The sequence below is a fragment of the Callionymus lyra genome, chromosome 6 (assembly GCF_982586985.1).
Source record: "Callionymus lyra chromosome 6, fCalLyr1.hap1.1, whole genome shotgun sequence".
Classification (NCBI taxonomy): Eukaryota; Metazoa; Chordata; class Actinopteri; order Syngnathiformes; family Callionymidae; genus Callionymus; species Callionymus lyra.
The window spans coordinates 9728318-9753164 of NC_141823.1; the positions used below are offsets into that span (position 1 = coordinate 9728318).

Below are 24847 nucleotides of genomic sequence, written 5' to 3' on the forward strand. Positions count from 1 at the left end.
ACAGGAGTCTAGTGTTATGATGCGTATCACGATACAGGGGCAACAATACGATATATTGTGATACTGTAGTAACAAGGATATCTTTGTAGTATTGTCAAGAACTTGACTCTGGTGTTGCAGAATTTCACATGACTCTTAACGAAGTTGTAACTGCTTTTATTTGTTTTGAATCCAAAATATGTCCAAATATCAGCTTTAAAAGCTGCTGGAGTCGACTGTATCCTCTCGTCCTCAGTCACAAAACGACATTGTTCCTTTTTCTGTGGACATAAACTACCATCTAGCGGTCGGACGTTGCAACACAAATAAACGACAAATATTTGCATGTTAATTGTAACAAAAAATATATATATATTTACACTCTTTTTAGAAATATAAAATAACTAGGATAAAAATTAAATATAATTTGAAAAAAATCTATACAGGATTGTGAAAAGTAAAAGTATCAGTGTATAGATTTACTCACACCCCTCGTGAAGCTTAACTTATTTTATATAAAATGAAAACAATATTGTTCACCAGAAAACAATTTTGAGTTGGATTTTCTACAAACACACAGTTAGCAACTTTTTAATCACTATTTGAAATCCAGGAAAATACACTAGACTAATTCCCATGATCTCATCAGGATATCTGTCCCCTGGATCTTTGTTAAACCCCCTTTAATAATGTTTGTTCAGGGTCCAGATGCAAGAAACTAAACCGAGTTAGAGGCTTGTATGTAACTTTCATTTGGGTCACATGATCCGTGGCATGTGACAATCATTCGATCGGTCAGTTTCCAGTTGTCTTATCGACCTATTTTTACGTGTTTGACCTTTTTGTATCTCGGGTGGTGATGCCGCTGCTGGCTCAACATAAACGGAGAGTCCATGTCGCTGATAGGTGAACGGTCTTTTGTGCGTTTTTTTTTTTTTTTTTGCAGCCGCATTTACAAGATGGACGCCCAAAGTTCATGATTTACAACATGCCAATAAAGCCGACTCCGTCATCGGCGCAAACCAGAAGGCAAACAAAAGCTGCATTTATATTCCAGACGGGGCCGGCTTGTATGTTCAGACGACTATATTGCAGATGTATTGATGGTTTAATCTTCCGCCCTTCCCCCTCGTTTAACTGCTACAAGCCATATTTATTGTTGCGAGCCCCTCCTTGTCGGGTGTATTGAAATATCACATGACACGGATGAAGCATCGAGACGAGGGACTGGAAGAATGTATAGGTTCTAGTTAACAATTAGCCTACATACGTGACATTTTAAATGTACCACTGTTAAGAATCCCTGTTGTTTCAGGGTAATGAGCTATGCAACCCATTTTCATTCAGTGTATCTCAACTTGTCCTGAATACGGAGACGCCATCAGAACCGAAACATGCAGGAAAAAAGCCCACCTATGGAGCTGACTGCTTCTTTTGTCATCCTTTGACAATGACCTCACACATTCCAGTCATTTTTAAAAATCCCTCAGGTTAGCTTCTTAAAATATAGCTGGTATTAATTGTAGGTCACAACCCTGGATTCATATTTTTTTTGGGTGGGGGGGGCCTAAGCTTCTATGCAATCTGAAGGGAGATCGGTTCAAAAATTCTCCGGGGCTTTTGTAGTTGCCTTAATTTTAAATGACCCATTTCAAGTGCGTCCACAGGAAGTAGGTCAGGTTGCTCACATTAATAAACATTATCCACAATAAGCCACTAACCAGGGTGAATCTGAATGTGTCGTACACGTTTATTTCTCGATCGGCCACTGTTTCTGTTCCACACACATCCACCACGAGTCCGTGGGTGAAGATGAGCCGCTTTAAGTAATAACACTGCTGCAGGGGGGACAGCCCGGAGCTCCCAGAAGACGACGAAGTGGATCACACATTATCCCCGTCGTCCCAGGCAAAAAAAAAAAAAACTGGCTCCCAAAGTTTCAGTGTTGCTCCACATGCTGCTTGTTGTCGTAGCTGTTGTAGTAGCACATGAGAAAACATGTCCGTACAGACAGACTTGTAACAGTAGTGTCCGCTACACAATTAAAACTGATTCTAAGAGAACTTTCCAATGGTATCTGACACGATACCTGTGTTTTCAGTCAACTTTTTTAACCAGAAATGGCTTCATTTGTACTTTTTTTTAAAACAAACCCTGTCTCTTTAATCTCCCAAACGAAAGTCATCACTTCACGTATACAAGTATATTGTCATAAATATTAAAACGAAAATTCAAGGCGACTCTTTCAGTACGATGAGCAGAATATTGCGAACAATTAAGCCGATATGCCCTTGGACGTACCACAGAGAATAGAGATAAGATGAGACGACCATTCTTTCTTCCCACAGTGGGGGGAATTGTTTAGTCTCAGCAGGATAGATTAAAGATTTTTTTAAACATCGAGTTAACATAAAAATGTCAGGTATTGCACTAGTAATACAACGTTCTTTTCACTATACTGTATTCAACAGCACTGTATCGATATACTGTATATTTGTCTTTTAATCTTCATGGCTTTCAACACCAGACTTCTACAATAAACTTGCCGATATTCCAGCTACTAGAAGGCAGAACTCATAACATCCAGCGCACGTAAAGGAACTATTGGCTAAACAGAACCAATGACCGATCACGAGAGGATACAGTCGACAGAAATGGCTTTTAAAGCTGATTTTTACAATTATGTTGGTTTACAAAACGTATGAAAGCAGTTACGATTTCTTCAAGAGTCGTGTGTGTACTCGGGCAAAACTTGTATAGTATTGCAATATTGTATCGTTGCTCCTGTATCATGATGCATATCATATCGCCAGATTCTTGTAGATGCATATCCCTAGTTACCATTAAGTAAATGACTCGCATCTGTGCCACTAAAAACTCAGATAATCCTTGTTTTGTTATTGTTATTTTGTGTAAACAGCAACGGTTCTTTTCAAGAGTGTACCACTGTACGTATTCGCTGGTTTTGTGTCGATGTCTGAAACCAGCTAAAAAGATTGAATCAGAAAATATGTGCCGGTCTCGTGAGCTGGACCAAAGTCGTACAGAAGAAGCTATGCAATGTTTTGGGGTCCATCTAATAGCGGCTACAGTGACGTATAGCTCAGTCACTTCATCACAAGAAGCTGTGGGAGGGTGTGAACGCCACATATGAGAGAGGCTTCATGTTTGTTCCTCTAAGAAGGCTGTTGTTGTTTTGTTTTTTTTATAGAAGGAATTGAACAAAAGGAATGAAATGCAAAAATACCTTGCGTGCATCCTTCATTCTTTCCTCTTGTGCTGACCCGACTGTCGAACACACCATACTGTTACAGTCGAATGCGTCTCGTGGCGCGTCGCGAAAACATGAATTGCAAATACAAATACTGTGACTGATCCACGTTTACTACACGACTTCATTATATACTGTATTCTCGTTCAGCGCTTGTCTTTGGACGTCTTTAATGAGCTAAGGGAGGTAGGCGGATGTTCTGCATTTAGCATAATTACAGCACATAAAGATGGATAATCCAGCGAATGACTCAACAACTGCTGTTCACATCCATACATGTAGTATCGGCTTAGATGGAAAAAGCAAAAGCGTATAATGGAATAATGGCACAGCTTTCCCTGCTTGATATCAGTGAGTAACTGATTTGCAATATGTTTGTATTATGATCACATAAAGGCCTGAAGAGCATCTGAATGCTTCTAAAGGAAACCAGTACATGGTTCCTCGAACGGCTTCTTCAAAATGAAAGTATTGGGATGTGAGCTTGTGCCAGCTCGAGCGGCCGTGGATAGTTTGGCTCCCTTTGATTTGAGTTCTCGCAATGAGTTCATGGAATTGATCGGCGAAAGGTTTTTGTTTATCGTCACCATCACCTTCTGACCCTTATCCAGTCGTGCTGTAATGGCTGTCCAATCCTAACCAAAGAGACTTCAGACAACCCTGGGGCCAGGATAGGGATTACATTCATCCTTCCCGGTTTAACGTCTGGACCCAAGATTCCCCATACTTACCTGGAATCATTCTGTTCTCTGAAGCCAGCGATTCTCTGCACCACCTGTCCTAGAAAACCCCCCTTCATCTGCTCGTAATTTGATCCGTCATGACCTTGAGTTCATGGCTGCCGGGTGGTGGAGGGATAAAATCATATTAAAAAAAAAAGGATGGGCCTTGACCTTTTGGTCTGCCTCTTATTTTGCCGTATTCCTTTGGCCAAGTAAGACCCCCACTGCACTGTATTTTTTTTTAGACTGTAAGACGCTATGTCAATGAACGGGTTTTCTAGTGTCGAGTGTCAGTGTTGACCCAGGAATAGTTTGTGTTGGCCAACGTGACGTGCTATTAGAGTGCATATACTGTAGTTAAGGGATTGCAAGCCTTTAGATGTGCAGAGAGGAAATGAGTGGGAAGAATGCAAATGGCCTCATAGAAAGCATAACTGACTTTTATTTGGAGTAATTCTAGGGTGTCATGCGGAGTAATACCATGGCGTCTGCTAGAGTAATACCGTGGCATCAGGCGGAGTTGTACCCTGGCGTCTGGCAGAGTTATACCGTGGCGTCTGGCGCAGTAATACGGTGACGTCTGGCGGAGTAATACGGTGACGTCTGGCGGAGTAATACGGTGACGTCTGCCGAAGTAATACGGTGACGTCTGGCGGAGTAATACGGTGATGTCTGGCGGAGTAATACGGTGATGTCTGGCGGAGTAATACGGTGACGTCTGGCGGAGTAATACGGTGACGTCTGCCGGAGTAATACGGTGACGTCTGGCGGAGTAATACGGTGACGTCTGGCGGAGTAATACGGTGATGTCTGGCGGAGTAATACGGTGATGTCTGGCGGAGTAATACGGTGATGTCTGCTGGAGTAATACCGTGACGTCTGCTGGAGTAATACCGTGACGTCTGCTGGAGTAATACCGTGACGTCTGCTGGAGTAATACCGTGACGTCTGGCGGAGTAATACCGTGACGTCTGGCGGAGTATTACCGTGACGTCTGGCAGAGTATTACCGTGACGTCTGCTCGAGTTATGCGGTGACGTCTGCTGGAGTAATACGGTGACGTCTGGCGGAGTAATACCGTGACGTCTGGCGGAGTATTACCGTGACGTCTGCTCGAGTTATGCGGTGACGTCTGCCGGAGTAATACGGTGACGTCTGCCGGAGTAATACGGTGACGTCTGCCGGAGTAATACGGTGACGTCTGCCGGAGTAATACGGTGACGTCTGGCGGAGTAATACGGTGACGTCTGCCGGAGTAATACGGTGACGTCTGGCGGAGTAATACGGTGACGTCTGCCGGAGTAATACGGTGACGTCTGGCGGAGTAATACGGTGACGTCTGGCGGAGTAATACGGTGACGTCTGCCGGAGTAATACGGTGACGTCTGGCGGAGTAATACGGTGACGTCTGCCGGAGTAATACGGTGACGTCTGCCGGAGTAATACGGTGACGTCTGCCGGAGTAATACGGTGACGTCTGCCGGAGTAATACGGTGACGTCTGCCGGAGTAATACGGTGACGTCTGCCGGAGTAATACGGTGACGTCTGCCGGAGTAATACGGTGACGTCTGCCGGAGTAATACGGTGACGTCTGCCGGAGTAATACGGTGACGTCTGCCGGAGTAATACGGTGACGTCTGCCGGAGTAATACGGCGACGTCTGGCGGAGTAATACCGTGACGTCTGCCGGAGTAATACCGTGACGTCTGCCGGAGTAATACCGTGGTTTCTGGTTTATTAATCCTACACTGCTTTCTGGGCAATACTACAGTGCTGTTTACAATGTGAAATATTTCAAGGTCACTCGGTACAGCCAGAATTGATACATAAGGCACACCAGATAATAAGGCGCATTGTCGATTTCTGAGGAACTTTCAATGATTTTATAGCTCCTCATAGTCTAAAAATATGGTTATTGATTTATCTTAATGAATTGAGCAAGAGCAACCTTTTTTGATTATTGTAGGGCGTCTAAACGTTACCCGGATCCTTCTTTGATAAATCTGGGATTGCTCCATTGCACCCTGGCTAGTTGGGATAAGCACTTGGCGATGAATCAATGTACTCTGTTTTTGATAAAGTGACACCTGCTGTGTTTTCAATGACATGTCATCTCAACCTTAAGAGATTTAAAGAAGCTTTTCCTAAAACGCTGGGGAGTTAACGTTGAAGCAGATTTCACACTACAAGCCTTTTGAAAAAAATAAAAAATATTTTCACTACATGCACCACCCAGAACCCCCTCATAAAATATTAATGCATCCGAGCTGTGCTGCAAGTAACCTTCTACAAAAGTCATTACCACAGTGTTCCAGTTTGTCTTTGTTCTGGATGTGTGTGTTTAGGTGTGTGTGAGCTTAGACAACCACCTTACTTGCCTCTTTACTTATTTTAGGAAGGCAACTTGAGATCCTGCCGTCGTCTTGAATTGTGCGAGTAATTGAAGCAGCCCCTTTCTTTCGGGTACATCTGCCCTCATCTTACGTAAAGTCAAAACATCATCGGTCTAAATATAGAGGGAGAAATAAACATCAACTGTTGGTACTTTAATGGCTGTAAAAGTCTAGTAGAGCTTAAAAAAACAGTTTTGTGTCAGGTTTAGATAATGACTTTGAATATAATAAAATAATGTTGAATATAAATTAATTCGGACACAGGAGACATCAAATAATGCATTTTTAAATCGACTCTAAAATATCAATGAATGGAAAAAATGAATATTGTAAAACCACAATTTCCTCTCAATTTATTTCCTTCGCCAATGAGTTCCATTTACTCCCTAAATAACTACAACATAGAGGAACAGATTTAAATGAAGTGTCCAGAAAACATTGATAGAAGGACAAAAAAAACTCTTCAGTTACATTCTTAAATTCTGGGGCTGTTATTTTTTAACGTTTGAATCCTCAAATCTTTTGAAAGATGTATCGCTCTCTCTGACAAGAGAGCTGTAGACGAGCTCAAACTACTTTCTTCTTTACTTCCTACTGAGTTCTGTCACCTGCCATCTCATTGATCTTCTTATTTTATTATTGTGGCTATTAATTATGGACAGAAAGAGGCGTCTATATATAGATTAAATAAAATAAAACTATTGGGACTGTTCTGTTCATTTATCTGAATGACTAGTTTGCTTTAAACATGTTAATATAATGTGACATTTGTCAAAATGTGTCATAATTTGGATATTTTTCCTTTGTCAAAAATGCTGTTGCTGCAAATTTAGTCCACTTTGTTTGTGGGGTATTGATAACTATTCTTGTTGTTACTATTCTTGAAGGCTTTTCCAGAATTTGATGAGCCATACAAATGAAAATTATGTTATATTGATATTTTGAATAAATTTCATTAGAAAACTTTTTTCATCAGCTTGGAGATGGGGCTTCAGTCATGGCCGTCCACGCCTTATTCTTTTTTTCTTTTTTTTTTTTTGAGGATCAGCATGACAGGATTTAAAACCTGTAATTGATGTCATCAGATAGATGACTTAGTAATTGCACACTGCATGAAGGCGGGATACACCTATATTGTAGTAGTGTAGGAACAAGTACATTTTTACTTGAATATTATTTTAAACCAAAATATGCCCAAACATCAGCTTTAAAAGCTGCTGTGTATCCTCTCGTCCACAGTTTTAACTGTGATTGAGCTGGATTTATTGTATCCTAATCCTCAATAAAGGTAATTGTAAAAAAATAATAATAATCAAATGATTTAACAACACTTCATTGAAATGTAAACTATAAATTAACAATGCTAACAATGCTCTCAGTATGATATCATAAAAAAACAACTATTTAAGTATATCAAATATTTTTTACCCCCAAATTCCTCTCCAATCATGGCCTTAGAATTCGCGTCCCTGATCCTCACACCTCCCCCATTCGCAGTTTCACGATTCAAACCATTGAAATCATCTCAAAACCTGGATTGCTAATCTTAATTTCGCACCATTTAAAGGAGTCGTAAAGGCATGAATTCTAACCTCGGTGACTGGATCGGAGCAGAGATGTCCTTCATCTCGCACACATCGATATTTCTTGTTAGGGCATGTTATGGTCTACCATGTGTAGCGTATGACCTTTTGTGTTTTAACAAACGCACTTCTGTCCGGAACCTGCTCCGCATCACAATATTTATCAGCCCAACAGTATTGCAGCGCGGTTTTTTAGTGCAGGCGAAGCTTGACTGATCACAGCTCTCTGCAGCCCGGAATGTGCTTTTATATGCTGCCTACCTCCTGGAAAAAAAAAAAAAAAGCTTAATATAATTATCAGATGAAAGCAGTGTGTGCCGCACACACCCTCTTTTTTGCGTCTCCCTTCCCCCACCTCCTTTACGTTTTTTTTTTTTCTTTTCCTCCCCTAAATATAAATTAGGTTCTTTCAGCAGGGTGGTTGCTGCATTGCTCTCTGTAAGCACTCATGTTCCAAATATGCTGATGGTACAAAGCAGTGAGGAAAATATCAAACAAAATGGTGCTCGTGAGATCAATTACATGATAGAAAATGGAGGTTTTAAGCTTATATGCAGCAACAGCGTATAGCTTTTATTAGCATTCTGGTGCCTTAACGCCTCCTTGTTGTCGATAAAGCTATTCGTTTTTCCGTCAGCTAATCCCCTGCTTGGGCGTGTTTATGATCTCATGGATTTGATACACATATCACGACGCTCGTTCGTATGTGTGTTTGCGAAACACTTTGCCGGACAAAGCAGAACTCTCCAGTGTGGCATTGAGCGCCGTGGCCATGTGCTGTTCGCTGATACAGTATTAGTTTGTGTGATTATATCCTTCCATTCAAAGAGAGAAGGGCTTTCCTGACGAGAATGAACGCTGGTCCAGAAGGGTTTATGGAGACGACCAGCACCAGCTACCGGTTTTTAGTTTGTCGCACAGAACGTGGATCTAGTGTTTAGGTCGGAAAAGGTCTCAATGGAAACTCTAAATTTAAATGATGAGCAAGAGAATTTGGAGAAACTAATTTCACGCAACGTGTCTTTTCAGTGAGTTGGTACTAGTGGTGTCGGAAAATACTGATATGGCTATAAATCGCGATGTTTCGGAATTATATTTCATGTGTTACCATAGTTCTTTCATTGTTTATAGTTGAATAAAGAGTGTGAAAAATGATTTTTGATTTACAATTGACATTCAAATGTTTACTCTGCTTCAATCTAGTGGAAGGAATTTTAATTGCAACCCAAAAAGGAACACTACTCATCTTTTGCCGCTAAAGGAACAATGAAACCCTGCAATGACTGAGGTCGAGAGGATACAGTTGGCTACAGCAACTTTGAAATATGATGTTTGTATTCCAAACGAATGAAAACCTTTAAATTCTGCAACACCTGGGAAAAGTACTTGGACAATAATACAAATGTATATTATTTTTCCTACAGTATCACAATCTACAAAATAACAATATATTGTATTGTTGCCACTGTATGGTGATGCGCATCTTATCAAGTTGGTACCATTTTTTGGTTTTATCATTTATTTTTGGCTGATAATATGTATTATATTGGGATGTGTTTTTTTTTTTAATGGTTGGAAATAGTTTATATTATTAACTAAAGGGCTCTAGCTTTGCTTCTTTTATACCACTGACTAAAATGCATTGGTACAAATGAGTATCAGTAATATTCCTTGTCTATCAACACCCAGAGGTTGTTACAATTGTCTGTAAAATGTACAGTTAATGCGGAAAACTGGCAACGCACATACTGGGTACAATCCAAAGACAACTAGGATGTCCTGAGTCTGTACAAATGTTGTTTACAAGTAAACGTTGATGCTAGTCATGTGGCGATTGCTATTATTGACCTAATATAGTTGTGGATAAAAAGATATAAAGTAGAAATGAATGCTGGTTCTTTCACGTTTACTATGTATCATGTGCAAAATGGGTTCGTTAGAATTTATATTAAAATAAGAATCTTTAAAAAGTTTTGTTCAGGAACTTCAAAGTGAAAGTATCTGTATTCTTTTTTCTTTTTTTTTTGTTATAAAACTGTCATCGGATTATTTTTTTTATATTTTTAAATTGCAATTATTTTAACTGAGTAACTATAACTGAGCAAAAATATTTGGTACTCAAAATGGTACCTAAAATTGTGTATTTTAATACTGTGCACACCACCCTCGCAGGTTCAAAGAGTGCCTAACAAACATATTTCTGTTCTTTTTTTCCCATTAGACTATTTAAGAAAAAAAAGGGTTCATTGTGCCAAGGTGTGCTGTGAAACAATGCATCGTCACACCTTTGTTGGCTCACCTGCGAGAAGTCTTGTTCCTCCGTCACTCTAGAATGTGTCACATTTATAAAGGTTGGGTACGTCTAGTTTAGCAAGTTTATAAAAAAAAAAATCTCTGGCTGTTTCGATGCACAACGTTGTATTCCTTTTCTTGATACTCGCACAATGATTGTGTCGTCCTCATTTTTCATCAAAACGTGAGTTTTTGGCTATCAATGTGTCCCAGAGGTTTCATCCACAACCTTTCCCGGTTTGGCATTTTTCTGGTTGCCAAATCCTGCTGGCGTGCTTTCACTCTGCCTTGTTCGGGATTAGCCGCAGACCATAAACGAGTGTATCAAGAATTGAATCCGTGAATGCTCGAGACGATCGTAAAAAAAGGTACAATTTTATACGATTAAATGATGAAGGTAAGAAAAAAGGTCAACGCTTTTCGAGTATTTAGCCTTTATCTCATTTTATTATACGGTTAGGCTCAAATTTAACCTCAAAACATCTTCCTATTAGCTTGTGCCATATCTGTAATACACCGTGACATGCATTCTCCCAGTGGAACGAGACAAAACTGGAGGGGATGAGTCGAAGAAACACTTTCAACAATGGTCTCCATTCATTTTTACTCATGTTCTTCAGGACCCAAATGATATTAAAGTAAACTTAATTACAAAATCCAAAATTAGGATGCACCAATCATCATTTTTGTGGCAGATTCCAATTGCCGATTTTCTTTTCCTTTTTACACGCTCGTACCGATTTGTGAAGATTTTGAATTGTTTATCTTTATTAAAGGCAGTACAACTGAAGTAGTGCAGACAGCGCTGAACATCAAACCACAAAAAAAAACACACAAATTAAATTGGTGTGTGAAATAGTTTTACCTCCTCCAAATGTGCACAAACAAAGTCAGCCGCAAATTGCAATTGTTGGAAAGCCGATGTGTTTTCGGTGTTAATTTGTTCACTGAAGTAATTACATTTCAATTATGCTTTTTTTAAAACGTTATACAATATCCTGTGCTGCTATTAGCACCGTAGCGATCCCGGCGTCATTGAATGCGTCATTTGTGTGTGAGAAGCAGTGCATAGACATGAATAGACACAGTGTTTTTTCTCCCAGTCCACGCATTCATGGTTGATTTATTGTGTGTAAATGCAAGAAGAACACAGAAATAAATCAACCATGTTCTTTAACCAGAAGTACATGTAGTGACTTAAGTTAAAAATTCTCATATCGACGCTGATTAATCGAAGTAACGTAGTTTATTCAGTTGCATAGAGATGGAGATTCGTCTATTTCAAACTCACTGTTAATATATTTTCCTACATTTCAAATCACTTGGTTCTAAATGACTGTTTACACTATCAAGTGCCTTATTGACTCCATGTTATGACGACTAATTATAATTTAACGTATAATTTCAAGGAGCTTCAAGTGACCGTTATGTGCAAAAGAAAATTACCTTGAAAACGGTTTCTATCAAGAAGTGAGAAAATAACCAAGCGCCTGTTTTGCTGGCTATTAAATCAATAAAAACCCTTTATTTACTGGTACTTCTGAGCACCTGGGTGGTCTTTCTTAAGAAACAGCAGGGTCTTTTTCTTAGAAAGAAAGCCTTGTTGAGACGTCTGCGTGCTTTTTCTTTTTTTTTAATATTCTGAAAGTGCGTATATTTTATCATAGCGAGGTGTACATGAAGCCACGTTGAGCCCCGTCCTCGCTCGTGCGGCAGCAGGCCGGCCTTCTCCTCGCAGACGAAGCTGTCTCTTCCACTTTAATCTATTATTTAAAATTCATTAAAACCAAATTTAACAGAGCATGGTTTCCCCTAATGTGGCATCAGAGAGATGATTTATCCTCGTTATACTCTGTTAGCTGCAAAGCTGCTGCCTGATGATGTGACACCAGCGTTCTCGCAGACCCCGCTTTTATTCGCTGCTTGAGCTATTCTATTATGTTGTTTTTGTTGTTTGTTTTTCGGGGTGGGGGGGGGTTGGTCGTCACTGCTGTTTTGAATGGTATCGTGTCACCTTCACTGGTGTTTCTTCATCAACAGGATGTATGGTCACTCCGAGAGAGGCCTTTTCATACAAGGACATGTTGCATGGCAACTATAAAGTGTCATTAACAAGCGATTTGTGAAACATGATCTCATCCAGAGAGGGGGGACGGGGGGGAAGCAGGTCTTCGGCGCTTCTACTCCGGGAAGATAAATCCAGCAGCACATATCAGTCTACGGTTAGAAAGAACTGTTGTATATAACTAGATCGCATTAGGGGAAAGAAGGTAAAATGGATGTAAACATCAAAAATATTTGATGATTGCGCAGTACGTTTTTGTTATCACTTTGAGCAAGGAATAAAGTTGATACAGCTTCTCATGAAAAATTGGAAACATTCAAACGAGTCAAAGAGTAAGTAAGTAATTTTTATTTGTATAGCGCTTTTCTAGACCAGGGTCCCAAAGCGCTTAAACAATCAAAACAATATTCAATAAAGTATATACTTTAAAGGTCAAGATAAAACTGATAACACAACAGGAGTTCCAGAAAATCAAGGAAAAGCCTGAACAAATAAAAAGGTCTTAAGATGTTTCTTGAAGGAGTCAGTAGATCATCAAACACAGAGAGAGAGGAAGATCGTTCCAAAGCTTAGGAGCAACAGTCTGGAAGGATTTCTCTCCTCTGGTCCTGGAGTAGGGCCCGTTATTTTTGCGCCAGTTCCACTATTACAACAGCATGGACAGTGACGATCTTGAGACCTTTTCGAACTCCTGCGTCTGTGAGGAGGTCGGCTCTGACTCGACAAGACCCATGAAATGTTCGCTACTGTCCCGCTCGGACGAAGATTTATCGTACAGATTGGCATCACGCTCTACCAAATGCATTTCGGTTCTATTTTTTTTATTCATTGTCTACCGCTTTATCCTGGGGTCGGGGGTTGCGGGGAGACTGGAGCCTATCCAAGTTTCAGAGAGGCAGGGGACACCCTGGACAGGACGCCAGTCTGTCATTTCAGTTCTAGTGCTCATGAAAAAAAAAAAAGAATCTGCAAACCCTCCTCGTGTCTGGGCATTTTCTTTATCACCTCAGATTTCCTACAATTCTCTGGCGTTTTTGCTGTGCTCGCCGCTTTGACAACACAAAAGTGAACTGTGGCTAGGGTTCCACAGCGTCCCATTCGGTCCCGATCGTGTACCACAAACTTGCTGGATCCACTCGCAGATTTTTGAGCATGAAAAGGCTAAAACTGTCCGTCCTGTTGTTTGAGCAACAGTAGCCGGTCATGTCTGTGGAAGTTGTTTCCGTAAGAATAAATGGTCGCCGAGGCCTCTCGGATGATGTTTACGATCTCTTCCCACAACTCTCCGTACATGTCACAACATTCCCCCCCCCACCCCACACTCATTTGCTAACACTGTTGTCCGACTGCAAACTCTACCCGAGTGAACACTTGCATACGATGATGTCCACAAACGAATCCCTGAGAACCGTGTTTACCAAACTTTCCGACTCTGTTGACCCAGGCTAAACAAGGCCTTCAGCGCGGCGCGAACATGATGACTCTTCGTTACGTCATTTCCCAAGAAGATGGTAGATTTTTCCGTGGCAGGGCGTTCAAATTTTAGTGGGGAAACCTTGTCTCTGCTCCGTAAAACAAACAGGGTTTTTGAATAATAATACTATTGTTACATATAATATTACTATGTTGTCTTGGAGTGTCATATTTGCACTTTAAAGAACGATGAGGGCCATCATTGTGACTGCTTTCTTATACTGTAACTGGTCTGTCACTAGTTGTCCTTGAACAGGAAACTTCATATCAGTCAAATCATCATAAATCATAATTCAAAACCGACATCGCCTCGACCTAAAATTGGGCCTGGATTTTGTCCTCCAAGTACATCTGAATTATATTGTTAATTGTAGATATTTTAGGTATCTGCTTGATCTGAACAGTATTTTTTTTTTGTATTACAATTGTTCTCAGACCACATTGAACGAGTCGGCATGCTTCATTTTATATTTATTTATATATCCCGTATTAAAAATGTTTATATTTTATTAATAAGAAAATGGAAGCAATCCCATCATACATACATTTAAAATATTTTTCTCCTATAACGTAAAAAGAAAGCCACTCCAAATACCTTGACGAAGTAGAAAATAAAAGAAATGGATAAAAAGACAATGGACCTCTTTATCTCCCCTTTACTGGGTCATTGCTCATTACGTCGCTCCTCTTAAGTGTAGTCGACAGCAAATTATTATCGCCTTCAGTCTAACAACACCCATTGACCTCGAAATTAAGTCAAAAATGTATTCCGTATGGCATTTTTTTTTCTCATTGTATAATAGATTGTTGTTGTTTTTTTTTACTCTGAGTTGATTCATTGCATCTTAAATCAGGTTGAGACTGATGGTGTCTTTGGAGATTTCCAAAATAATCGAGCCGTCGGTGATTTCTAATGGGCTTAACTTTCATTCACTACTGTGTTGATTTAAGTGCATCTTGGATTGATCTTTGACCTCTATTGCATCATCAGTATGTGTCTGTTTGTACGAAACTATCTTCATTTAAATATTTACGTTTGAAATAGTTTAAGCTCCGCCCACTGAAAACAGGTTTTTCTTGAGATTAAAATTGTTTACCATAACCACACCCACATTGCTGTTGTTTGACAAACATTGAGGTTTGTCAACGCATGTCATCAATCCCTGAAGTCTCCAAGAGTCTCATTGCATAAACAACAGGCTTGAGGAGGACTGGATTATTACGTCATAATGGACACCACTCTCATAACCTCTTGTTCGCCAAGATTTCAAAATAGGAAGAATTTTATAAATGAGTTTAATTTCAAAGACGTGAGGAATGAAGGAATGTTGGGTTTTCACATTAGTTGACCTTTAAAATTATTGGGAAGAGTTTCAAAGATAGCCATCAATTGGGGCCTATCTTCGACTTTTAACGTATCCTCGGAGCGACACTAATGTTTCTCCTAGTCAATTGTAAATGATTTGTTTACCATGAAAACTGAAGTCCATTTGGTGGGTGGGAACTTGCTAAAGTAGCGCAGCATTAGGAAACTAAGAATAGAATTTAAAACTGAGATAAAATGTTCCCCTCTGAAATGAGTAGAAGCAATTCACCGTAACTCCACTTTTTATGAACGGAAACCTTCTTCTCGCTCAATATAATCTGGACAAATGTAACTTTGAATGCTGTAGAAGAGATGTGGTTTTTCTAATTAGGTTCTTTCTGGTGTTTACCAGCAGAAGAGTCTGATACACGACCTGACTGTTTACCTTATTACTGTGTGAGAAAATCCTTTTTGTCCCTTTTGTATCCGCAGTCTTGACTCCAAGTGTAGATGGCAACGACCTCGCTGTGCAACTTCTATAGAGGCTTAAGATGCTCACTTTAAGATGCTAACTAAAGTGTAAATGCTTGCGATAACGGGTGAAGGTTTTTTTTGCGACTGAGAAATATAATCAAAAATCCTCCTTGACTTTAACTTGGTGTTTTATTTGAGAAGCAACACATCAAGAGTTGCTACCACAAGTATATATTTTTTCATTTCTCCTAAGACATCACACCTAGAATGAGATTTCTGCCGCCTGTAGATTGCGAGCCATACGTGTAGAGCGGCGCAGATGGGAAACCGTGCGCATATGTGTTGGAAGTCTATACGTGCGAAAAGGTCAGCGAAGTAATATGTGAGGGAGTGAGAATACAGGGAGGATGAAGCACTAGTGAGCTGTAAACGCCACAGTCTATTAACGGTGCAATCTGCTGCTAATATCAACATCCCCGGCCGGCAGCCAGACGCATCTCAGCGATCGGACTTAAGGCCCTTGTGGGAATATCGGGACGAGCAAAGTAGCCGGACGAGCTAATTGGATAATATCTCGGCCAAATGTTATCACGTTTCAGAAGTTTCTTGCAGGTCAGCGCTTTTGACTATTGATTTCGAGCCTCCCTATTGGCTCAGACTCTTTGAAGGGTTAGTCCACCTAAAATTCACTAGCTTTCTACTCGCTTATGTCGACCAAGAGTTGTTAATCCGTTCCTTTTCAGAGTCCCTGTCTGTGTAGGGTGTTGCCCTAGCAGCTCCAGCTAAAAACAACCTTAGAATATAGACTTGTTTTCCATAACGATTCCTCTTAGTACGAAAAGGACGTTACGGATGAGCAGTATGTAGGTATTTGGATGATTTTAAGTGCATCGTTTTGGATTTAAATAAAGACAAAGACAGCTGAGGATCAGTCACTACATTAAAATGAACAAACGTTTTTGTCTATAACTCTAAAATGAAACATAAGTACAAGAAACGGTTTTCTAAAGTCACTTTTCCAGTAACTGACGCTAGTAATACTAGCATCTCAGAATTTGTTCTTTTAATAACTTGCAAACTTTTCTAATCTCTTCTTTGAACCAATTCCTTTTAATATCTAGTCTCCATTTTACTGTTTCCTTTTATTGCAGTAATTTAATTTCCCTTTCTTGTAATTTATTATAAAGTACTTGTGTGTACTGTTTACTGCAATATTTTATTTAGAACTCAAGGCTTTAACTGACTCTTCATACAATGTATCAATTTAATATTATTTTTATCTCAGAATGAACATGTTATTTGGATGATTTTAAGTGCATCGTTTTGGACTTAAATAAAGACAAAGACAGCTGAGGATCAGTCGCTACATTAAAATGAACATTTTTGTCTATAACTCTAAAAATGAACAGATTACTCTGAAAATAATCCCAACCCTTGGTCGACATGAGGGCGAGTAGAAAATGAGTGAACTTTGGGTGAACTGTCACTTTAAATGTGTTCCAGACTTGCGGTCTTCAAGAGCGGAGGCATCACTATAACGAACCAGAGCGTCTTCTTTGTGATCAGTCGAGTCTGTGTACTATAAATGCCTCACAAGCCGCCGTTGTGTGTGTTCAAGGTTTTAACGGCAGCTGTGTAATCATTGACTCGAGTGGAATCTAAACTTCAGGCTGGGAAAACTGAGTTTAATATTCGTGGTATTCAGGGAATCGGGGTCAACGCTTGGGAATTTTTTTTTTTGTCCTACTGTATCTTGTACATCAGCGCAGTTGTGAGCGACGGCCACGACTTGACTCGTGTTGCAGCGTCAGGGTTCTAATGAAACGCATGCAGGTTCGTAGAGTATGAAATCTGGGAACTTAACTTCCGTGAAGTGGATTGTGAAAATGAAACTGGTTGAACCGCAAAACATAAGTCCAAGAAATGGTTTTCTAAAGTCACTTTTCCAGTCACTGACACTAGTAATACTAGCATCTCAGAATTTGTTCTTTTAATATCTAGTCTCCATTTTACTGTTTCCTTTTATTGCAGTAATTTCATTTCACTAATTCAGGATTTCTTGTAATTTATTATAAAGTACTTGTGTGTACTGTTTGCTGCCATATTTTATATAGAACTTAAAGCTTGAATTGACTCTCATTATTTTATCTCAGAATGATGAGTTTGTCTTTCAACACAGAGACTAATGACATTTCAGTGACACTGGATTCCATTTTTTTTCCTAAAGAAAAGTCTATTGTGTCGAACCAAGACAGAGATGCTTCGAGAAGTTTTGGAAATTGATACAAATCAGACATTAGCATGAAGTGAGACCAAGGACTCCTTTGTTTGGTCTCGAGTACGTAGAGGAATGTTGGTTAGAGTCACATGAGTGTTTACAGGGAAATGTTGTAAACTGGAATTGGGAATATTTGACGTCACATGACGGAGGCTTTGGTAAATATGTGCAGGATAATCTTAAGAGGGTGTGTTTGTTTGTTGCGCTCATGATTCAAGATGATAAAAAGAGAATGAACGTATATTTAACCTACAACAAATCCAATCGTAATCCTAAATTATTGGTTTGATTCTCCGTCTTCTGAGCTGCTATTAATGCTGTAGTTTTACTTCCATGAGGTTTTAAAATGTTGCAATACTTTGTGTTGATTCAAGTAATGAAGTAAAAGGAACAGTGACTTTCGAATAGGTTAAGTGAGGAAGGAAACTCTTGACATTATCAACGACTGATTCTTGAGATATTTGATGGAGTCATCAGGGTTTTTATCTGGCAGAAATGTCTTTAAATGCCATTCATTTTTAGTTAAACGGAGAAATAAATGATCGAATAAATACAAAAAGAGATCAGACTTATTTTCAGTGTCTTGTTAGTCACTCGAGTGCTTGTTCAGAACAACTGCAACCAATTGAACTTGGTTTTGAATTCACTCTTAAATAAAAGAGTTTTGGTTTGGAGATTTATCCTTTTCTGCTCGCGCTGCCTGACTGAGTTCATTTTCAAGCTCAAGGATTTGAATTTATTGAAACACTTTGACCATTTCAGAGTTGAAGTGGAGTGATATACTTGTACCTGGATTTGAAATGAATTAAATAAAACAAAAACCTAAATAAACTATCCATCCTGTTGGTTGCAGGTAGTTTTTCACAAATAATTTCGGATCTTTAAATTGATTTTCAACCAATTTCACGCGCTTGTTCCCGCGATCTTGTTCTTTGAGTCACAACCCAGCGCTCGTGACATTAAAGACGTAGATATACTGGTTTACTGAGAGGTTTCTTTATTTTATCTCTCCTTTTACCACAAAAGAACGGTGCATCGTCCGCATAAGTGCTGACCTTGCTACAATATTAACTAATATATTTACTGTCATTTTCTGTTTATTTTCCTCTATAATTCATTGTGTTGCTGTTATGAGACTGGGTCAATGCCATTTATCTAAAGATGCTTTATTTTCGTTCCTGCAGGAAAATCGTCATCAAAATCGGCAAGAAGAAGAAAAGAAAGCCAGACACATCGGAGGACGAGTCCGACGACGACCAGCCTTCACGGCACAGCTCCAAAGGAGACTCTGTAAGTTCCTCCCGTTCGCAGCTCGGTAGTTTTGCTCGACTTCATATCGTCACATTAGCTCGGCGACACTCGGGGAAATTGAAGCAGACTGTGAGCGAAGTGGAGTCCCGTGTCTGACTCGCCCGCCCCGGCTGCAGAGGAGGCTCCACAGATCAGGCTCGAGAGCCCGAGGCCCGTCTGCACGGTTCAGACGGAGGTCACGCACTGGGTGGCGATCTGTCGTGCACATTCTTATCGCCGCAGAGACTTCTGACATCACAGAGCCAGTATCTAGGTTAAAGCTAGAACAACGGGGCAATTACACTCTCTCACCAAACATTTTTTAGTGTTTAACCAGATGATCTGAAGTCTGTTTTCGAAGATTGCACGTGTTGTCTTTGGACCATAAATGCAGCAGAACTTTTTCTTTTTATTAGAGCAATATATTGACAAAAGATTAACTTTAATTCCCAAGGAAATTAAAAGAGAGAAGGAAATATTAATCTCCTTGTTTTAAGATGAATTCATCAGACAATTATTATAAATGTTATTTTTCAAGATAAGGTGGTGTATTATAAATACATGGTTATGGTTTTTGTCCTGCTTTTGTGCTGGGAATGAGGTCACAACTGATTTTTGTTTTCTTTTTTAAATGTCAAGTTTCTTTGTGATCGTTGGCTGTTAAATTGAATACAAAAGAAATACAAGTTAATCATATTGAGCAACTCCACTGAGGACATTTTCTCAGATATCTAATTTGTGAGGTTTATTCAACTTTTGACTAATATTGCAGCAGTGGGATTCATGAATGAAGATTCTCTCTCTTGAAGAGTACATTCTCTCCGTTTTTGACTCTTGTTTCCAATACGGCAAGTTAAACCTGTAGACTTAGTAAATTTGATTTATTTGTATTTTCACCACATTCCTACCGCTTTACTTTCCCAACCAGGAGGAACCAACTCGCTGTGTTTCCCATTAAATAATAGTTTCCAGTTTGCAATATTCGAGGTGTGAATCCCAGCTCACTGTGTTCTTTTGTACATTCATAGCCGGGGAATTGACGATGTAATATTTGAGTTCTATGACACAAATGCTTGCAGAGAAGCTCTAGAATCTGCTAACATAAAATATTCCCGCTGTAAGGGGATTACTCCTGATGGGTGTTTGCGAGTGATAATGGAACAAAGACTTGTGTATTTCTCCCCAAAATGTAAGCCATTGTTCACTTCTCTGGTCAAGCTTTGCATCGGTTTCCTGCTGAGAACCATGGCCTCACCCTTCAGATGAATTCCATTACAGTGAGGGCTCATAAAGGGAGATGAAGCCGACAACACAGCTGCAAAACATCGCCGTCATCAGCTATTTTAGTCGTATTAGGATCATTATGTCTCGGGTTCAGTCCATGGAAAAAAAGGGGTAATATAGAAATAAAACGTAAAAGCATATTTAAGTTATTTTAAGTGTGAATATTGTCCCTTTAAATGAAAGTAATTTAGTTAATAAACATCTACTGATCAACAGTTTTTTGGGGGGAAAACGGTTGATCTATTTGACACTATTTTCTTAAAGACGCATTTCATTAAAGATGATGAATTTGGAAATGAACTGCTCGCATGACACCCTTAAATAATCGTATGACATCAGGAAATTATCATAAGACAAATGCAACATCAATAATCAAAAAACAAAATGAAGAAATTATTCTGTCAGTCAGCTGCACATTATCATTCTAAGACATTAACAGTATGACTTTGTTTATGTTTGTTTATTCATCTGGAAATAGAATTAAATAAAAATGCAGATATAATAAGAACTCTGCTTCTATTCTACTTCTAAAATATTGTATTAATTACAGTAATTATAGTTTAAGCACAGGAGAAGATCCCATGGTTAATAATGTTTTGACCAGATTTTAAAATGTTTAATTATAGTTAATAAGTCTCTGATTGTTAGTCTAACACATTTGGTTTTGTATACACAATCCACTGTGTATGATTTTTTTAAATGTATAAAAAAGTAGATAGAGACTCATGTAAAACGAACAAGTGAGGTTAATACTAGAGACAAACTTTATATAAATACAGGCTAAGTAACTATATTTACTTTGCCTGTATTTACTATATTGGACTCCCAGACCTGGTGTTGATATTGAAGACAGTTCAGTTGTTTACTGTTTCCCAAAATATAAATGACTTTATTTCAGACACGATGATGACCGAAACATTCCCGAGAGATCAAATGCATAAATAAAATAAATGATTCAGCAAAAGCTGTGCAAGATTTCACCCCGAACTCCTCACCAACATATGAATAAGTTGTGAGTCTCCTCCCAATGTACACATCTGTCTTGTCTTCAGGCCTCCTATCCAGACTACTGTCTATATTTAAACAGCGCTCGCTAAATGTTGCCTCCGGCCTTAATTAAAGCGCCGTGTTTATGACTCATCCTCCACGACGCTGTGGAAGTCGCCTGGCGTGGAGCTCTACATGGGGGGGTGTGGGGTGTGTAGGGTGACCACGGTCCTGTTGTCGTGGCATGTGGAAGCCACCGGGCACACGCGGGTTTGACGGTGCGGGAGTTTCCATGGGAATATTACATGGCGTAGCTAATTAACTTTGGCTCAGTGGCATTAATTTCTAATTAACTACATATTATCTGGAGGAGGAGCTTGTGTGTTGATGCAGGATGAAGCTCACCCACACACGGCGTTATTAAATAGACTTTAGATGAAACTTCCTGTCTTTTCCTTGTGGTTCATGGATGATGATGGTTTCGAACACTCATGTCTAACATTTGGCAAAAACATTTGTGGTTTTCATGATTTCTTGCGATGTTTGAAAAGGCATCAAATATGTTTTTTGTTTTTTTTTACATGTCAGAATATTTCCACACAAAAGTATTATCTAACTTATCAATACAACTGATTTCTTTGGTTCATAGTTAAAGTCATGACTTGATCATTGTTTAAATGAAAATCAATTGTGACACTTGCATGATCTGGCTGTTGCAAAGACACCGTTTTTTTTAATTATGCCACAATTTCTATTTATTTTTCCTTTTTTGTGGTGGCAATGGATCAGTTAAGTTGGTCCATACCATCTTGTGATAAAAAAATTGTATGAAACTTTTTATTTATTTAATGTACAACTGAATTATATCCCTGCTAACTTGGCTACTAGGCAATAGTGTTGACTACGGGAATTTTTGAAAGGTTTAACTAATCACCCTATTATACCTTATACTTCTGTATATATCTGTCTTTTAAACATTAAAATCAAACCATGTCATGCCAATTTTTAAAATAATTTCTGTATGATGTCTCAATTTGAGTGAATATTGTCTGTTGTCATTACAGGTCATTTATTTGTTCTGTGAAAACATGTCTCTTGGTTTACAGAAAAATCGATATCGTTAAAAATGTCTGAAATGGGAACATATTTCAGTTTTAAGATAACCTATGTTTTGCACTAAATTATTCTGGAGAAGAATTGCCCAACCTTCTTATCTCTGTTCACTCAAAAATGTCTGTTATGTTTCCTTAATAAAAAAAATAATTAATGAAGCTTGTGGGGAAAAGAAGGGATTGTAAAACGGAGGAAGGAAGGAAATCATGACCACCATCGACTTTAAAATGAATCATCCATTCAATGATGTAATATCCTGATCTTATCCAGTTGTATTAAAATGGTAACAAAGTAAAAACTGAACCAAATAAAAACATTAATTGTTTTTTGCTTTGATAAGGAGTTTATGCTTTTGGTCTTAAATGTCACTAGAAATGGATTTTCAAGTCACACTGGATACAACAAAATCTTAGATTCAATGTGTACACGTACAAGAAAAGCTACCAAAAGAAGATTTTACGCACTTTTAAATCCTGCACAATATTTCATTCATATCAATGTGTCGAACTTGCAGTTCTTTACCAAGAAATATGAGTTTGACTGTGATATTGTCTTTTTTAATTCTCTAAATCTCTCTATATATAAATAATCTCTCTGTCCACCTAACACTCCCTTCATAATAAGTGTCCTTCAACTTCTGTTTAATCCTTTAACCCTATTGTTATTTAAGGGTCAAGGTGACCCGGAGGCCTGAAAATAAATTTGTTTGTGGTATCCCTTGTGTAGTCTGTCTGTCAAGGTGAACGACCTCCCTTGCTTCCATAAATACATACGCAGCGGAGGTCGTTCACCTTGACCCAGAGGCAACACAAGGGATACCACTAGGACATTTGTTTTTGTGCCTTCGGGTCATCTTGACCCTGAGATGACACAAGGCTTAAGAAGTCTTTATAATTGTTGGCATTTATTATTTATACTCTATAGAATACCTGAACTCTTTCGAAGGTCACAGTATGAACATTAATCCACTTTGAATTTTAGCCAAGGATCAGACAAACCACGTAAAATGACTCCGGGCCTTGACTTAGTCATATGAGATGTAAACGATGGTTGGATCACAGGATGTTGTTTCTCCAAAATAAAGCAAGTATTGTGTCAAGACCTCAGATGAGCAGATGAAGCGGAATATCTGGAAGGAGTTTTAATTCAATATTTGATCTTGTTCACTCTCTTTATTTAAGTTTCAGGCAGATTTTGTGACGAAATAATTTACAGCAAGTGCAAAAGAAAAAGCATTGGATGTTTTAATTAGTGTTTGATGTTGATGAGTTAATGATGGGAAAGCTTGTTTTTTTTTAATTAAGCCTTAAAGTCTGACTGTGATTGAAGTCTAAGCGTTTTTTCTGTTCCTCCTCCAGAAGAGGCGATCCAATCGTCAGGTGAAGAGGAAGAAGTACTCCGAGGAGATGGAAGCCAGACTGTCGGACGACGATGTGAAGGTCATCGTCAAGGCCAAGAAAGCCAAGCAGCCTGCGGTCCAGCTGTTTGTTGTAAGTAATGGATGGAGTTCAATGTTTCAAGAAATGGAATAGAAAGGTTTATCTGTATGATTCACAAGCTTTTAAAAAAGAAAAATGTACGCAACGACTCTGAGACGCTAAAGTACGAACAGTTCTTTCTTGTGACGTCAAAGTTAATATCTTTAGCGGTAGAAATATTACTCGATTTCCAGAATGATAAATGAACAATCCGGAGAATTTTGAAGAGCGATGATGTTCCGCTCAAGTCGAGGTGACGCTAGGACGGAGTGTTTCTGTGAAGATGCGCTGAAGAGGTCAAGGTTGGTCTTCAGCGAGCAAAAGAATCTTGAGTGTGAGGAAAAAAAATGAGCTGCTGAAAGTGAAGATATTAACACCAGTGAATAATTGATGCACTTCAGCTGCCGACAGTGAAATGTGAGGTGAACCTCGCTTTTTGTGTTTTTATAGAGCACTTAATGTGTTTTGTTTTTTTGTAAGTCAGTACATTTTTGAAAAGGTGGATTTGAAATGGAATTAATATTTGGCAGCATGGTGGTCTAGAAAGAAGGTTCAGTGCTCACCTTATGGACTTGGTTACGTAGTTTTGTCCTTAAACGTGAGTGAGCGTCCCTTTAGCTTCAATTTCTTGTTGATGTCAATGTCCTGTACAACTAAAGGCACCCTTTTTTTGGACAAATGAAATACGAGGAATAAAAATAGCTGACAAGCAATACATTTAAGAGCCGTTATCGTGACTTTTTTTGGGGTAATAACTTAAGTTTTACCTCAAAAACTAAGACATTGCCTCGTCTCTAGAAGGGTCTTATAGCAATGTTTTTGTCAGTGCAAAGGATTGTCAGAGATTCATAATTCGAT

General features: G+C 39.0%; 1 protein-coding gene across 5 annotated transcripts in view; it reads left to right on the forward strand.

Moving 5' to 3' along the window:
• Positions 1-24847, forward strand: part of chd9 (chromodomain helicase DNA binding protein 9) — a 106916-nt gene that overhangs the window by 39525 nt on the left and 42544 nt on the right. For all 5 annotated transcript variants that reach the window (XM_087793526.1, XM_087793525.1, XM_087793528.1 and 2 more), the window contains 2 exons: positions 19022-19127; positions 23870-24001. In XM_087793526.1, coding sequence (XP_087649652.1) covers positions 19022-19127; positions 23870-24001 — 238 coding nt within the window. The remainder of the gene's footprint in view (positions 1-19021; positions 19128-23869; positions 24002-24847) is intronic.